Raw genomic sequence first — 18682 nt, forward strand, 5'->3', positions numbered from 1 at the left:
CATCCCATCACTGACCTGTATAGTAGTTGGCCCTCCACATCCATGCATTCAACCAACCATGGATCAAAAATATTAATAGGTCTGGTGTGGTGGCTCATGCCTGTAATCCCATCACTTTCAATGGCCAAGTCAGGAGGACTGCTTGAGTCCAGGAGTTTAAGGCCAGCCTGAACAACATAGTGAGATCCCCGTCTATACTAAAATTCAAAAAAATTAGCCATGTATGGTGGTGCACACCTGTCGTCCCAGCAGGCTGCAGCAGAAGGATTGCTTGAGCCCCAGAGTTTGACGCTGTCGTGAGCTATGACTGTGCCACTGCACTCCAACCCAGCAACAGAGCAAGACCTTGTCTCAAAAAAAAACCAAAAAAACCCCAAAACAACCCACACCACTACAAATAAAAAAACAACAGTTACAGAATATAATAACTATATACATAGCATTTACATTGTATTATGTATTATAAGTAATCTAGAGATGATTTGAACTACATGGGAGGATGTTTGTAGGCTATACACAAATATGATGCCATTTTATATAAGGGTCTTGAGCATTCTCGGATTTTGGTATCCAAGGGGGACCCTGGAACCAATACCCCGTGGATAACAAAGCACCACTGTACTTGTTAAAATGTCAAACACTTCCAGCTGCTAAATACAGCGGATACTTCTCAGTCCTTACCTCACTCAACTCCCTAAGTTTACTTGGTTTTCACATTTGATACGTTCCTTTTTTCTTTTAACACTTTCTCTGCTTGGCTTCTGTGATAACACTTCCCTGGTGTTCCTCCGCCTCTCTGACGACTCTGCCACCATCTCTTTCCGTCCCCTCCCTTAAGTGGTGGTGCTCCTCTGGATGCCCTTGCAGGCTTCTCATGTTTTATTTTAGATACTCTGCCTCATACCCTCTCCAGGCTTTAATTAACATTGATGGTTTAATAATTTATCTGTAACTGCTCAAAGACTTTGACAAAGTTACCTCCTACTTACTATGTTATTATGTTTTAAAAACACCTATTAAATAACATGGTGCAAATCTCATACCTTAATTCCTTAATAATACTTCAGTTAAACAAAACACATAACTAAAAATTTAACAGAAATCAAAATTACCTTTATCGCCAAGGTCTCTGAAAAAAGTTGATCCACAGCCAGCTGTTTGGATTCCTGACAGTGTATCCTCGATGTCCTTTGAACACACATATTAAAATTTAACTTCTAAAAGTTCATTTTCTTTGTAGCTGGGACTACAGTCGCCCACCTCCACGCCCAGCTAATTTTTTTGTGTGTATTTTTAGTAGAGACAAGGTTTCACCGTGTTAGCCAGGATGGTGATCTCCTGACCTCGCGATCCGCCCGCCTTGGCCTCCCAAAGTACTGGAATTACAGGCGTGAGCCACCGTACCCGGCCAAAAGTTCATTTTCTATCTTACCAAAAACAAATTCCGACCCCTCCCACATGTTGCTTACCTTTTTTGTCAGCTTCCTGACTGAAGTTTTACCTACAACAAAGAAGAAACATTATTTAGTATCCATATTCTTTGGTAAAACTCAGCTTGCACTAAGAACGAAAATTATTTAAAAGACAAAACAAACAACTAAATATTAAAAAGCAAAGGCTTGTGATTTTAGCTAATATTCTTAAGCTATAATTATGAGTCAGAGAATTCTAAGACTAAACACAAAGACATTATAGTTTTACACAAGATCCATTTTCAGTTTCACTCACCCTATTTCATACATATGAAATCATATATAACCATCTATGAGTTATCCTAGTTGTCTGAATCATATTATTAATTCTCGTCAAACATAATTTCTTCACGTGATTATTAAAATCACTCTCTATTTTTACTTGCATTGATTTAGGAAAAAACACTCATGATTTAGAAAGCTTCCTTTTTTTGAACTCTGGAAAGTCCTCTTACGCTTTTAACTCTCCAGTCAAATGTAAAAGTCTAGCCAACATAACCATCCATTCTAAAGTAGTTAACTTTTAATAATTTCCTATTGGATAACAGAGATTCAAAATTCTTCCAGATTTTCAGCCACCCTCTTTACTGCCTACATCATTTTCCTAATATCCACCATAATTCTAAAGCCATTACATTGTTTTTTTTTTAGGACTTATTCTGATGATAGCCTCAAGTCATTTTAAACATCTAGAACAAAACTGAAAAATGTTTTATTTTTGTCTCTTACATAAGCAATATACAGCACTAACTTTACTTATTGCTCTCAAAATTATCTTGTCTATGACGTTCCTTCAGTACAATTACATGGTCTGTGAAAATTCAGGTGGCATTAAAAAAGAGTGCTTTTAGATGTGCCTTTTCTGTAGTTTGGACGATTAATCTACAAGGGCAAATTCTATTATTTGGTATTAGTAAACTGTCAGGATTTTATTTTTACATTATTAATCAAAACATTAGTTGTGAATATGACTCCGTACTTTTTAGAAACATCTATGACTATGTTCGTAAGCTTAGGTGTTGATATTTTGGGGTAATTTTTATTCACTGGAGAAACTATTATGTCCCAGCCAAAGAGCCCCAGATTCTACTGTTAGGTGGTGTTATAGTATCAGATAATCAAACAGACAAAAATTACCATGTATTGTACAAATCTAAGTGAGTGAATGTGTATATAATATGCAGTCTTATAATGCTGAAAATGAACTCCAAAAAACTGTGTAATACATGTATTTACTTATCTTTACATAGTCAATTAACTTAAAAAATAAACTGATCATTATTTCTCTGCTTTTCCTAAAGTTATGCCACAAATATTCATTACCATATGCCCTTTTATTTTTAGACAATTTTATCTGTTTTTAAAAAGGGGATTAATCCTTACATCCAACTTAAAGTAGTCTAGAAAGCAATGACTGACATTTTGAAGGCAGAAGAGGACCAAGAGTTTAAGGTAGAAAAATGGATGGTGTCTAAGAGTTTCTTAGAAATCAGCTTATTTCTAAGGGGTGTTATCTGTTTGAAGGCTAGATTCCTTTTTGGTCTTTCAAAAATCGTTTAAAAAAAAAATCCTTCTACTTGAAACTGAGTGAGTAAAGAAGGTAATGTTTGCTTCCCTCCAGCTAGAAGTCTGGCTGCCAAACAGCTAAGCCAATAAAATTCAATACTGTGTGAATGAAATACCACAATAAAGCCATGAACTAACTGAATAATATAACACCAGAATTACAGATAAAAAGTAAATTATAAAATCTATGGAGGCAGATTTCATACCTGTCTTATGCAGGTCAGTGCTAAACATTTAAATATTCGTTGAATAAACAAATCAGAAAAGATTTCACAATGTCTTCTCATCCAGGTCCCTGTCTTTTGGATAAATTATTATATCCCCACTTTACATGTACAACAAATTGGCAAGAGGAATTAGGTAACGATATGGGCATTGAAGGATTTATTTTCATATCTCATATAGATTTTTCAAAAACAGGTGTTAGACTCTCTGAATTCCATGACAGTAGTAAAAAGAACCTGCGGCCTACTTTCAACACTTAACAAAACTGAATAATTATGCATGGTACGATTATAGAGGCAGTTTTGCTGCTTTTCATTATTTCATGTAGATTACAAGTTCTATTTGATATGTATATAAATATTTGATCATCAAAAAATGAGAAAACCAGGTACTTAATGTAGTTTAAGTTGTAAAAACATCTTTTAAAATTTTTTTAATTCAAATGGAATAAGTAATTAGAAAATAATGAAGAAATTAACTTTTTGGTGAAAAGTTTAGAAGCTACTATTCTCTTACAAAAAATTCATTTTTAGATTAAAAAAAAAAAAAAAAGACAAGGCAGAGATACTGGGAGTGAACACCTGTTCTTCTCCTGCTTCCTCTTTCTCTTCAGTTAATGCACCTTTCACTGAGCATTATGAGAAGCTGCGGTGTTTCAGATCCAGAACACTCTGTAGGGTTTCTTGGTAGACGGTCGTCTCACTCAGGCTGCTTCCTCTATGCTGCTTGTTCACAGGCTGAGCAGCACAATAAGAGGTCCATGGTCTGACCTGCACAGCAGGAGCCGTGACCTCATTTCTCCTGACAGCAGTAACAAGGCAAGGCCGTATTACATACCCCTAAGTATTTCTGGACAATATTTTTCTATTTAAGGATAAAACCCATCTGGCAAATCTAATTTTTCCTTCTGTTTTTGTTTCAGTTTGTTTTTTTCAATGCGGCGTAGGGGGGCACTCCTGTCTCTCTTTCTTTATTTCCACATTCACACAAATAAAAAATTCAGTCGCATTATTTTCACAGCTATTTTATATGTATTCACACACTTATGTATGAAAATAACAGAATGGGGCAAAACACAGGAAAAAAGATAGATCTAGACTTGAGGTTGTAATGTTTCATTGTATGAATATGAAAATAAGAAAAACACATTGGTTTTGTTTTTGTTTTTGTTTTTTTTTTGCAGGAGGCGGCATAGATCTTGAAGCACCAGGACAGAATTTTGGCTCAGGAAGTAAAATGTTTTAAAAGGATTCCACCTATAGTAGAGATTCCACCATGTGTTTTTCACTATTTAGAAAGGATTTATGAAGTAAAATCCAGATACAGCATATCCTGTTATAGGTAAGTAGACTTTTTAATACTTAAAATAGTAAACCTGCATTTATACACATTAAGTGTTCTTACAGATCAAATAAATCTGCCTCTGGCCAAAATAAAGTTATTTGATAATCATAATTACAAAAACAATACCAGTACTATATAACTTAATTTCATTTTGTAGAGGTCAGTAGTCTTCTAATACATAAAAGTTAGACAATAGACACACTTCCTTCATTTTGTAACTTTTTCATAAATATATGTGACAACTTGATATCAATATTAGAATCAACCTAAGACAGAGCTGATTATACTCTAATAAATGCTTTTATTCAGTCACAGCTATAATGGAAACCAAGGCAGAAAATGATGCATTAGCAAAACTAACCTTCCTCATATCACTAATAAAAGTGGTAAGTGCCACAGCTAACATCATACTAAAAGCTCTCAGCTTTTCTTCTAAGAACTGAAATGAGACAAGGATGCTCACTCTCACCCCTTCTATTCAACATAGAACTGGAGTCCTAGTCAGAGAAATTAGGCAAGACAAAGAAAAATAAAGGGCATCCAAACTGGAAAGGAAGAAGTCAAACTGTTCCTATTTGCAGACAACATGATCTTATATACAGAAAAACCTAAAGACTCTACCAAAAAAACTCTTAGAATAAATGAATCCAGTAAAGTTGCAGATATAAAATCAACATAGAAAAATCAGTAGCATTTTCTATATGCAAGCAAAGAACTAAGAAATCAAGAAGGGAATCCCATTTGCAATAGGTACAAACACACACACACACACACACACACACACACACACAAAACAACTGGGAATAAATTTAACTGAGGAGGTGAAAACCTTCACAAAAATAACTACAAAACACTGATGAAAGAAACTGAGGAGGATACAGACAAATGGAAAAACACCCCCTGCTCGTGGATCAGAGAATTAATATTGTTAAAAGGACCACACTACCCAAAGCAATCAACAGATCCAATGTAATCCTTATCAAAGTAACAACGACACTCTTCACGAAGTAGAAAAAAAAATCCTAAAACTTCTACAGAACCATAAAAGACCCTAAGTAGCCACAACAATCCTCAGCAAAAGGAACAAAGCTGGAGGCATCAAACTACCAGACTTCCAAATACACTACAAAGCTGTAGTCACCAAAAAACAGCATGGTATGGCATAAAAACAGAAACACAGATCAACAGAACAGAGAACCTAGAAATACATGATGTATCTACAGCCAACTGATTTTAGTTAAAAGTACCAAGAACCTAAGTTGGGGAAAGAACAGTCTCTTCAATAAATGGTAGTGGGAAAGCTAGATACCCACATGCAGAAGAATGACACTGGACCTGACCCTCTCACCTTATATAAAAATCAACTCAAAATGGATCAAAGACCTAAACGTAAGACCTGACACCACAAAACCACTACAAGAGAACAGGTGAAATACCTCAGGACATTGGTTTGGGAAACGATTTTATGAATAAGACCTCAAAAGCACAGGCAACAAAAGCAAAAAATAGTGAGATGATACCAAATGAAAATGCTTCTGTACAGCAAAGGAAACAAACAAGGGTAAAAAGACAACCTATAGAATGGGAGAAAATATCTGCAAAACTATTCATCTGACAGGGGATTCACATCTAGAATGGACAAGTGCAAACATCTCAACAGCAAAAAAATCACAAAATACTTCAATTAAAAAAGGGCAAAGAGCCTGAATAGACACTTCAAAAAAGAACACATACAAAATGACCAATAAACACATGGGAAAAAAAAAGAAAAAAGCTCAACATCACTGATCATCAGGGAAATGCAAATCAAAACTATAATGAGGTATCGTCTCATCCCAGCTAGGATGGCTATTATCAAAAAGACAAAAAATAAACTCTCGCAAGGATGCAGAGACAAGGAACTCTTTTCTGAGACAGGGTCTTGCTCTGCTGCCCGGGCTAGAGTGCAGGGGCGTGGCCAGAGCTCACGGAATCCTCAACTTCCCGGGCTCAGGTAGTCCTCTTGCTCAACCTCCCAACTGGCTGGGACTATGGATGTGCACCACCAGGCCTGGCTAATTTTTTGATTTTTAACAGAGATGAGGTCTTGCTATGTTGTCCAGGTTGATTTCAAATTCCTAAACTCAAGCAATCCTCTCACCTCAGCCTCCCAAAGTGCTGGGATTACACTCATGAGCCACTGCACCGGTCAGGAAAGGAACTCTAATACACTGCTGGTGAGAATGTAAACTAGAACATATACTACTATGGACAACAGTTTGGAGTTCCTCACAAAACTAAAAATAGAATTACCGTATGATCCAGCAACCCCACTACAGGGCATTCATCCAAAGGAAAAAACAATCAATATATCAAAGAGGCATCTGCATCTCCCCAGCACACTTACTGCAGCACTATTCACAACAGCCAAGACATGGAATCAACCTAAGGGTCCAACGACAGATGAAGAACAGATAATGAAAATGTGGTACATGCATACAGTGGAATACTATTCAGCCATTAAAAAAATGAAATCCTGTCATTAATAGCAACATGGATGGAACTGGAGGACATTACGCTACGTGAAATCAAGCCAAGAATCAAAAGTTAAACACTCAATATTCTCACTGATATGTGGAAGCTAAAAAAAAGTTTATCTCAGCTGGGCGCAGTGGCTCACGCCTATAATCCCAGCACTTTGGGAGGCCGAGGCGGACTGATCACCTGAGGTAAGGAGTTCAAGACCAGCCTGACCAATATGGTGAAACTCCATCTCCACTAAAAAATACAAAAATTGATGGGTGTTGTGGTGGGTGCCTGTAATCCCAGCTACTCTGAAGGCTGACGCAGGAGAATCACTTAAACCCGGGAGACAGAGGTTGCAGTGAGCCGAGACCACACCACTGCACTCCAGCAAGAGCGAAACTCCATTTAAACAAAAAAAAGTTGATCTCATAGAAGTAGACAGTAGGACAGAGTATACTGGGGGTTGGGAAGAGTGGGAGGAAGAGTGGGATAGGAAGAGATTTGTTAAAGGATACAGAACTACAACGAGACTGGAGGGCAAAGTTCTAGTGTTCTATATACCACTGTAGGATGACTACAGTTAGCAGTAATACATAGTTTTAAAGATCTAGGAGGAGGAAACTGAATGTTCTCAACACAAAGAAATGATAAATGTTTGAGATGCATATACTAATCACCCTGATATGATCACTACACATTACATGTATTGCAACATCACTATGTACCCCGTAACTATGTACAATTATGGGTCAATTAAAAAAATAAAAATCAATAAATAAAACATTTTAAGTGGTAATTGAAGAAAAAAGAGGACAAATTCAGTGGTGCTATTTTCCTTCAACAAAGTATATGGCTTGTTTATGTTTGCTGGAATATTTAAATAGTGAATGCAAAGATGGTCTCTGGTTGTATTTTTTCTAAAGGGAGACAAATGGTTAGTCCCTAAAATGCCTAAAACTGGCTTCCTTGCCAATTTCCAAAGTATGGTCTTCAAATACATTCGTTTTGGAAGGGATAAAAAGACATTTTTTTTGTTTTTTGCAACCTCAAGCATTGTGAAATAATAAGAGCATCATACACAACAAATTATTTAGTTTAAAAATGATCTAAAGGGGAAATATAGCAGCTAAGAGATTATGTAACGTGGGGGAGGGGGAGGTAAGGGAAAGCTTCTCCAAATGAGTTGCTTAAGCGAAGATCTTAAGTGGATAAATTAGCTCAGAAAAGTGAGGTTAAAAGCATTACACACATCCTATGTGTAAGTTCTGAGATGGGTTTGTGTTGTAATGTTCTACGACTAGACGGCAGGTCCTGCCAGTCTCCTCTATTGTGATGAGAAGGCAGGAGAAGCTAAGTGCCAAGGCTAGTAGTTTCAGCAGAGCAGGCTGAGGTGGTTCCTATCTAATGATTTCTAGTTTCTCTGTAGCTAGGTGGTTGGGTAATTTGCTAGAGCGTACAGGGGAAGGTGTTAAGGATAGCTAGAGGCTCGCAGAAACTCAGCATGATACATCTGAGATTGCTAGTATAAAAAAATACAATTGATTTTTATATAGTGCTGCTCTATCCTGCGACCCTGATAAACTTACCATTAGCTCTAAGAGCTTTAATATTGATTCTTTGGCATGTTCTACATAGGTCATCATCCTGTGCATAAACAAAGACAGCTTTATTTCTCCCTTTTAAACGTGGAGGTCTCATTTCTTTTCCTTCCCTTTTCGCATTGGCTAGACCTTCCAGCACAATGTTGAAGACAAGTAGTGAGAAGGGACAGCCTTGCCTAGTTCCTGATCTTAGGGGCAAAGCATTCAATCTTTCATCATTAAGAATATTGGCAACTGGCTTTATGTACTTACTGTCTTTTATTGCCTAGTCTTAGAAGTCTCACAGTGTCTCTACCGCACATGCTCTATGAGTTGAGGCAGCCACAAAGTTACAAGGGGAGGGACAAAGGCTCCACTTTTGAATAGGGAATGATAAGGTTCTGCATGAGCATGTGAGACCAGAAATAGACTTTTCAATTTTGAAAATACAAATGCTACAGCATCTTAATGATGTATCTCCTCATATGGCATATTCTCCCTTTTCCTGCTTTACCTAGGGGAATTCTATCCATGCTTCTCATATCCTCTGTGAAATATCTGATTATTCCAGCCCTCATTGATCTCTCTGCTGAAATGTTATCAGACTTTAGTCTATTACTGAAACTCTTACGCTATTATCATGAATTTTGTTAATGGAATAATAGTGTGTTTTATTCACCATTATATCCCCAAGGCCTAACACAGTACCTGTTACATAGGGCAAATCAAATAAAAATTTAAAGAAATGTATGGATTATAACTCATCATTTCATTATGTAAGAGTCTGTACTGACTGATGTGTTTATGACTCTATCTAACATCTGTGCCAGGCACTGTGCTAGGTTGGGAATACGACGTCAAGTAAGACAGACCCTGATGCGGTTAACAGAACTGCGGACGGGGTAGGCACAGGTGTCTATGTGTACTTGGGGGTGGGGTGGGGGCAGAGCATCTGCAGTGCATATAGAGTTCTTTACCTGAGATGCCTCTGGTACTTCTTAGAGATGTTCAAGAAACAAGGAATATTATGGGTCTTGTGGTCAGGTGAGAGGTCTGATCTGGAGATACAGGTATGAAAATCAGTGTTCAGGGAACAGATCAATCACTGATGTGGATAAGATCATCAAGGAAGAAGAGTCAAAGATATATGAAAAACTATATTCACTATAGCATTATTTATAAAAGTGAAAAAACTATACACAAATGTTCTACCACTAGGGAATCAACTAAATTAATTATGGCATATTAATAAAATAGTGTTGTGCAGTCGCAAAAACAGTTATTTTAGAAAAAATATTTATTGACAAGGAAAATAACTCATGATCCATTATACAGAAGAAGTTAGGGTATAAAAACAGCATATAAAGCATGGTCTCAAATTTGTAAAAAGAAATGTGCTAATGTTGGTTATTTCTGAATGGTGGTGACAATCTGGTTGACTTTATTTTCTGCTCTATACTTTGTAACGTCTTAGTTTCTAACATGAACATAGGTTCTATTACAAAAAAGTGTTATTTCTTAATCTAAAATATGCAGCTGCTAATGTTTACCTGATGAGTGTGGTTAAGATCTGAACACCGATTTTGTGGATAGAAGGTTTTAATCTTTTAAAATTTTAGACTTTTAATTTAGAATTATTGATTTTAACCTATAGCAGCTACAGGTCTTCTCACATTCTCTAATTTAATCATGCCAACAACACTATATGGTAGACATTATTATTTTATAGATCTGGAAACAGGTCAGGTCAGGTAGTTTACCCAAGGTTACAATGGCGCTAGTGAAGCTGTGGAAAGAGGACCAGGTCCTGTTTGACTCCAATATGCCACCCTTTACCACAATTGACACCCAGCATCCCAAGACACCTTCACATAGGTTATATTTCTCAAACTTGTTTGATCAAAACAATCACTTGGAGGGTGCTTGCTAAGCATACAGGAATCTAAGAGAGATAAGTAGATAGAAAGTGGGAGGGTTATACAAGGATTCTACCACCGTATCTCAGACTTTCTGAATAAAAATTTCCCAGGGTGGGGGAGGAGAGAAGACAAGCTTGAGATTTTTTTTTTTCTCTTGAGACAGAGTCTCGCTCTGTGGCCCAGGTTGGAGCGCCGTGGCACGATCTTGGCTCACTGCAAGCTCCGCCTCCTGGGTTACACCATTCTCCTGCCTCAGTCTCCTGAGTAGCTGGGACTACAGGCGCCCATCATCACATCTGGCTAATTTTTTTTTTTTTGTATTTTTAGTAGAGACGGGGTTTCACCGTCAGGATGGTCTCGATCTCCTGACCTCGTGATCCACTCACCTCGGCTTCCCAAAGTGCTGGGATTACAGGCGTGGGCCACTGCGCCCTGCCGACAAGCATAAGAGTTTTTAAACAAGGGCCCTAAGTGAATTTACTGTCAGGCAAGTCCGTGAAATTCTATTATTACATTAGATAACTGATACTCAGTTTTAGGGAGCAGTAATCAATCTCAGAGAGATTAAGAGATGAGCCCCAAATCAGATTAAGCTACAGTACATGGTGGCAAAGACAAAAACTACCTAGTTCAACTGCAATTGATTTTCAAATTTAAGACTCATTTGTGGAATTTCAAAGTCCAAGATAAATTTGCAAAGATACGGGGTCACATGAGCAACTCTGGCACGTGCACCATAATACATTCTATGGTGACCCTAATCATAACCCTTTCTGAGTAAGCAACTGGTTAATCTGAATTTGGGGGTCTGAGTTGGCTGTTTATTCGTCTGTTTATTATTTACGTATTTATTTGCAAAAAAATCTCATGTTGTAAGTTAAATAAGGGCATACCATATACTGGTATAAAGAACAGTCAAAACCGGCATAGGGCAAAACTGCTGCGGCATCTTCCTCAAGGCCTGATTTCTCTCTTCCCAGTTCAGCAACTGTGCAGCTGAACATGCTGGAGAAATAGAACCACAATTATGCAGAACAAACTTACTTCAACTTTAGAATAATAACCTCAAGTGGGACTTTAATAGTGGCATCTGTTCTGTGACCCATTTTTGCTTACACTTGACCAGTTACGAAGACGTTAAGTTTAAGCTGTGACCTCAGGCTCGTGGACGTGTGAAAAAAACCTTCAGGGAATTTAAGCTAAAATCATGGTCTAACAGGTGGTAGAATCGATATTTTTAAAGGGTAGGGGTAGCACCGTTTTAGTTTTCCCTTAAATATTATTACTGACAATGACTGTAAGGTCTAGCTGCACACACAGGAGCTACAAATATCTGCTTGCTTTAACTTAGTAAAGACTTCAGGCAAAATCCACTCTATCATCTCATTCCAGATACTTTCGGTATTCCAAAGCTACATAAATTTATTAATTTTCAGTTTTCAGTTTCAACTTAGGCTGAATTACACTTGAAAATACTTGCTGCCAGGTATGGTGGCTCACACCTATAATCCAGTGCTTTGGGAGGCCAAGACGGGAGGATCACTTGAAGTCAGGAGTTCAAGACCAGCCTGGGCAACCAAGCAAAACCTCTGTCTCCACAAAAATTAAAAAATTAGCTGAGCACAGTGGCATGTGCCTGTAGTCCCAGCTACTTTGGAGACTGAGACGGGGGTGTTGCTTGAACCCAGGAGGTTGAGGCTGCAGGGAGCTATGATCGCACTACTGCGCCCCAGCCTGGACCATGGAGCAAGACCCTATCTCTTAAACAAAACAAAGCAAAATAAACAACAACACTTTGAGGTAGGTACTATTAGCATTCCCATTTTACTGATGAGGAAACCGAGGCTAAGAGCTTACACAACTTTGCCCACAGACACAATACTACTAAGTGGTGGAGCCAGTACTCAAACTCACTTTCTGTCCTATTCTAGGACCTGTACTCTCAACTACACAATAATGCCCATTCTTCTTTTGTTCTTCACTTATGTGTGTGGACTCCAACTATCCTTTCATCTCATTGGGCCCTACAATCTATTTGAATCTATGACCTTTTCACTATTTCTCACCTGCTCATGTCCTAACATGCCACCTGGCTCAGCTTCCACGGTCAACCATCAGACCTGTTCCCTTGTGCACACATTGACTCCCTTGCTTCTCTTTCACTTTGTCGTATGCTCTTGGCTAATCCCGATGCTGGCTAGATCCAACTCTCTGCCTATTCCATACCAGCACTTTTACAGTTGAACACAGTGGAGAAAAAGAACCACAATCATGCTAAACAGACTTATATTTTTTTAATACCTTTTAAAAAATATATGGAATGCTTCACAAATTTACGTGCCATCCTTGCACAGGGGCCATGCTAATCATCTCTTATTTTTCCAATTTTGGCATACGTGCTGCCAAAGCAAGCATATAAATAGACTTAACTTCAAAATTAATAACCTCAAGTGGGGACTTTAATAAGGCGACTGCCGATCATATAGTATTTCTCAATTCATCAACTCTCTCACTCTCTTATAAGGCTATTTCTGCAAACCTCAATACCTTCCCCCTCTTCACTCTCAGCTGATGACCTGGCTTCCTAATTCACTGAGAAAAAAAGAAAGAAAGATGATAGACAACTTGACCAGCTCCCATTAGCTGTCATGTGGTGTGTGTGCCTTTTCTCCCACCATTACGAAGGAACTCTGTGCTCCTACCTAATCCAAGCTTCCGCTGTGCTCTCACACTCTTTTCCCTCTCGTCTTCACAAGGACTTTGTTTTAGAAATTGTTCCTTCTTCCTGCACTGCCCAGTTTTCCTGTCTCATCTACCAACACACATTGAAAGATCCTCTTAATCGCATTTCCGCCTCCGTCTACTGCTTCATCTCTCTCTTTCTCTTTATGGCAAGCCACTCTGGGGTTTATTTTTTGTTTTTCCCATTTTTTTCCTAAACTCACTCTTGTCAGGTTTTCGTGTTTACAACAATGCACCAAAACTGTTCTTATAAAGGTCACCAGTAACCCACATATTGCCAAATCCAATGGTCAATTCTTAGTCCTCATCTGACTTGACTTCTCAACAGCATCTTTCATAGTTGATTACTCCGTCCTTGAAATGCTTTCTTTTTTTTTTTTTTTTTCTCGGCTCACTGCAAGCTCCGCCTCCCGGGTTCACACCATTCTCCTGCCTCAGCCTCCCGAGTAGCCGGGACTACAGGCGCCGCCACCATGCCTGGCTATTTTTTTGTATTTTTAGTAGAGATGGGGTTTCACCGTGTTAGCCAGGATGGTCTCGAACTCCTGACCTCGTGATCCGCCCACCTCAGCCTCCCAAAGTGCTGGGATTACAGGCGTGAGCCACTGCGCCCGGCTGAAATGCTTTCTTTACTTAAATTTCACAACACTCTGCTTTCCTGGTTTTCTTCCTACCTTTTAGCTGGTCCTTCTCTGGTTTTCCTCATCTCTCCACCTCCAAGCATTGGTATAACTCACCGCTCCGTCCTTTGACTTATCTTTTCTACCTAAACTCATTTTTGAGATCTCATCAAGTATTTTAGCTTTAAATAGCACGTATATATTGAAGATTCTTAAATTTACATCTCTAATGTCTAGGGAGTTTTCAGGATAGTGAAGACATGAGACTATTTGGAAGTTTAAAGAATGAGACAGTGGAGAGAAAAAGTGATGGAACTAGCGGAGGGGGCGGAGGAATCAGCCTTAGCAGGGCAAGAGCACTACTTCCAGTTTAAATGGCCAGAAAGCATGTAGACAACTTCTGGGGCAGGAAGGGGTGATCTGAAGAACTCCCTAGCTTATGGCCTTAATTTGCTCAGTTAAAAATAGGAGAAATAATACTATAAATGTGAAAAAAGGATGTGATAAAAAGTCTGAAAAAAGAAGCAAGAGTTGAGAAGAGCTGACGAAGGAAATAGGAGAAAGCTAATTCATGTGTAAAATGATTTGAAAACTCTAGGTGAAGGTGAAGACTATGAAATTAGTGGCTCCGGTCTACACAATCACATGATTTTCTCCCAAAGTTGATAGCAGGCTAAGTCCGACAAGAACAACAAAGGGGAAAGATATTTGCAAGTAGTTATTAAACAGTGACAAAATGACAAACCTGTAGCTACAGGGGAGGAAAAATACCCAGGATAGTGGAGAGCTTGGGAATAATGGGATAGTTGAGACTAGAAGCTTTTATTAAATCTGAGAATGGGTGCATTGGGTATTAGAAAATGGGCAGGGTGGGGACAAGAGCAAGTTGTTGCCAGAGAATGGGATTCTGCAATTTGAGATTTTAAAACTGGAGCAATTCCAGGTAATGGACATGGGAAGTGAGTAAGAATGAAGGCCACTGGAAATGAGAACTAAAGAACTATAAGGCTAAAGAAATTCAGCAGAAAAGAATATAAGAAGGGAAGTGGCATTCTGGCTAGATAAGCTAGGTCTCAAAGCAGCACATTTGATGGTTTTTGGAGTGCACAATGGAGGACTGAGGATGACACCGGTTTCCCTCAAGCCTACCACGGAACCAGGAAGAATGAGTGTCTACTTGAAAGGAGCATGGGGAGATGGTTTACATAAGCCTCATTAACTACTATTAATAAAGTATATTATTTGCAAAAAATCCAAAAAGATAAATACCAGGTAGAAATCAGTTTAGGATCTAATAAATCTTAGACTGTTTTGTATCTTTCTGTTTCTTCATGGCGATCATGGGTCAGTGGGTTGGCCCTGTTTTTCCTTATTTTGCTGTTCATCATGATCTGTAGGAATGCAACCAAGATGATTATTCTTCTTATCCAGGATGAAAAATGAAGATGAAGTACATCATATGCATAAAGGATGTATTATTTGGCCTGCAAAATTACTGAATTATTGATTTAGCTAAATGCCTTCTGATAGTTTAATTGCATTCCAATGAATAATAAAAGTGGAAACATTATAATCTTTAATCATGGTTTACTTTAGTTCTTTGAATATATTTACAATGGCTATTCTGAAGTCTTTTTCTGGTATATCTGATATCTGGTTGCAATCACAAGCAGTTTCTGTTACCTGCTTTTGTCCAGTAGGGTCATATATTCCTGTTTCTTTGCATATTTCATAATATTTTGTTATAAAAACTCACATTTCAGATAATACACTGTGGCAACTCTGAGTACTACTAACAATTCCCTGCTCCCCCAGGGTTGTTATTGCTATTTGCTTATTTGCTCTTTGTTTAGTGCCAAGCTGGACTGTTTTAATGAAGACTATCGCCCCCAGTGTTAAGCCTCTGACAATGCTCCTCAGGGAGGCAGTTTGGGGTATGCCTTCAGTCACCCTGGGATGACAGTAATTTGGGCAGCACTCTAGTTTCCTTTTTCTTGACCATACCAAGATGTTAAGCTCTACTAATTTGGGGTCCTTTGAAGGAATAATTTCCATGGTCAGTGTTAAATATTTGTAATGGCCCCAGGAGGGCTCCTTACAGCTGTCTCTTTCCCTAGGTCTCTTCCGCAGAGCAGCCAGCCTACAGTTTAGCCTGTTATCTTAATTGGATTTGTCAACGTCCTCCAAATTACCTTTCACCACAACCTCCGCTTGTTTTTGAGTGTGGCTCTTAGGCTTGAACTTCTCCGTTTTCTGTTGACGATGAAGTCAGTTTCTCTGGGAAGAGATAAGGACCCATTTGTTTTACCTGTTGCCCACACCCTCCACTTCTCACCCCACAAAATCTGTGGGCTGGGCTCTGGGGCTGGGAGTGGGACCAGTGGTGTAACTTCAGGTCTTCTTGACTTGCCTCTCTCAGTGTGGAACCTGTCTTACAAGTTGAGACAAGAGCAATCAGGGTCCCAGTATTCTTAGTAGCACAGAGCCCAAGGTGGAGCTTCCATTTCACAGGTGAGGGCTGGGTGGGAGAAGGGAGCTCCTACTTCTCAGCTGCACTCCCCAGAACTAGCCTCAGCAACAAGTAGCTGGGGGCAGGATGAGAAATGCTGATACCCTGTTTCTCTGGGAAGAAAGCCCTCTGAATGGGTACTGAGGAGAGAGGAAACCCTCTGTTCTTGGCTGCACCAGTTTGGAATAAGTTTCCATTCAACAAACTGGGACAAGATAAGGAGGGAGTTCTTAGTTCAAGCATCCTAGACTCTTACTTTTCTTATAGATTTTCTTAAAGAGATGTTTTTTAATGTACTGTATGACTCTAACACCACTTCCAGAGACTTTGAAGGAAGGTCTTATATAAGATTTTTTACCAGTTTCAGTGGGAAGTGGGCCAATGGAGTTACTCATGCTGCCATGATGAAAGTCAATTATTTAAGTTTATTCACTTTTACTCAGTAAAATTCCATTGTGTGAATATACTGTAGCAGTTTATTTATCTAGTCTGTTATTAATGGACAGTTGAGTTGTTTCCAGCTTTTTTTGCTAATATAACACTGATACTATAAGCATTCTTATACATATATCCCACTGCACAGGCGCAAATATTCCTGTTGCATATAGAGTATATACAGGAATGGGATTTGTGTATCAAAAGTTATGCTAATGTTTAACTTTATAAAACAGTTCTAAATTGTTTTCCAAAGGAGTAGTTTCTTTCTTTTTTTTTTTCTGAGACAGAGTCTTGCTCTGTTGCCCAGGCTGAAGTGCAGTGGTGCGATCTTGGCTCATGGCAACCTTCTGGGTTCAAGTGATTCTCCTGCTTCAGCCTCCTGAGTAGCTGGGACTACAGATGCACGCCACCATGCCTGGCTAATTTTTAGTAGAGACAGGGTTTCTCCATGTTGGCCAGGCTGGTCTTGAACTCCTGACCTCAGGTGATCCACCTGCCTTGGCCTCCCAAAGTGCTGGGATTACAGGGGTGAGCCACCGTGCCCAGACCAAAGTAGTAGTTTCAGTTGGCATGTCCAACTAACAGGGTATAAAAATCTTAACTGATCTACATTCTCTTCTACCGCTGTCATTAACAAACTTAATTGTTGCTAATCTAATATGTACAAAATTATATATTATTGTAGCCACTAACAAGGGTAAACATATTTATGTTCATTTTTCATACACATTTCCTCTTCTGTGAATGCCTATTACTTCTGTCCCTTTTTTTAAAAAAATTGTCTTTTTCTTATTGATTTGTAGTTTTCTACATATACTAAGTATTGTCTTCAATTTTGGAAGTTTTTGGCTTACCTTTTCAATTTCTCTAAGGCAAATCAATAGAAGTTCTAATTTTAATATGGTTGAATTTTATCAATCTTTTATGATAGTGCTTTTTGTGGCTTATTTAAGGAAGATTTCTCTAACCTAAGGAGACAGATTTTAAAATTATCTTTGAAAAATGTTTGCTTGTTTTCCACAGGCATATCTAACTGTACTAGTACCATTCGTTGAACAGTCCCTCTTTTTCTACTGATTTATAATGCCACCTCTCTCATATACGAAAGTTTCATTGTGCTTCTGGGCCCTTTATTCTGTTCCAATGGTCAGTTTGTCTCTCCCTATGCCAATGCCATTTGATTACTGAGGTTTTATAATAAAGCTCATTATTTGATAGAGTAACTTCCCCATTTTTTTCCTTCTTTCAGAATATCTTTGCTAGTTCAGGCCCCGTGTTTTTCCATATAATTTTTCAAATTAGCTTGTCAAAAAACATGAACATACATACACACGTGTGCATACATGTGTGAGCACACATTTACCTACCCCATTGGGATTATTGCAATTACACTGAATTTATAGATTAGGGGTTACGAACTAGGCCAAGAGGCCCAATTATGCTTGTAGAAATATCTAAGTAGCAGAATGTTCTGTAAAAATTTTCAATTTGAGTGCCTGTAACAACATCTAGACTCTAGTTAGCGATATAGCTTATCCCACCGACTATATTACATTGATTCGATTCAAAACTATTCTTTGACTGGTCCTATAAGTTTTTACATTTTCCACTTGGTCATCTAAATCATTCTTGCCTAGGGTTTTCTTCTAGTACCAAATACTCTTCTGAAGATGCCAGCTTCACTTTCATTGGTTGAAAACATTTTAAAATTTCTTTTCAGATTCCTTATTTGACCCATGTGTCATTTTAAAATGTGTCATTT

The 18682-nt window shown here is 38.4% G+C and overlaps 1 protein-coding gene and 1 non-coding gene across 2 annotated transcripts in view; both read right to left on the bottom strand.

Moving 5' to 3' along the window:
- Positions 1-18682, bottom strand: part of MICU2 (mitochondrial calcium uptake 2) — a 104211-nt gene that overhangs the window by 45857 nt on the left and 39672 nt on the right. Inside the window, exons 3-4 of the mRNA XM_025364091.1 lie at positions 1470-1501; positions 1113-1188 (exon numbers count right to left, since the gene is read on the bottom strand). Coding sequence (XP_025219876.1) covers positions 1113-1188; positions 1470-1501 — 108 coding nt within the window. The remainder of the gene's footprint in view (positions 1-1112; positions 1189-1469; positions 1502-18682) is intronic.
- LOC112611230 lies at positions 12921-13022 on the bottom strand. Its single transcript, XR_003116598.1, has one exon. It is a non-coding gene; the product is annotated as a U6 spliceosomal RNA (small nuclear RNA).

Source organism: Theropithecus gelada, chromosome 17, assembly GCF_003255815.1.
Source record: "Theropithecus gelada isolate Dixy chromosome 17, Tgel_1.0, whole genome shotgun sequence".
Taxonomy (NCBI): domain Eukaryota; kingdom Metazoa; phylum Chordata; class Mammalia; order Primates; family Cercopithecidae; genus Theropithecus; species Theropithecus gelada.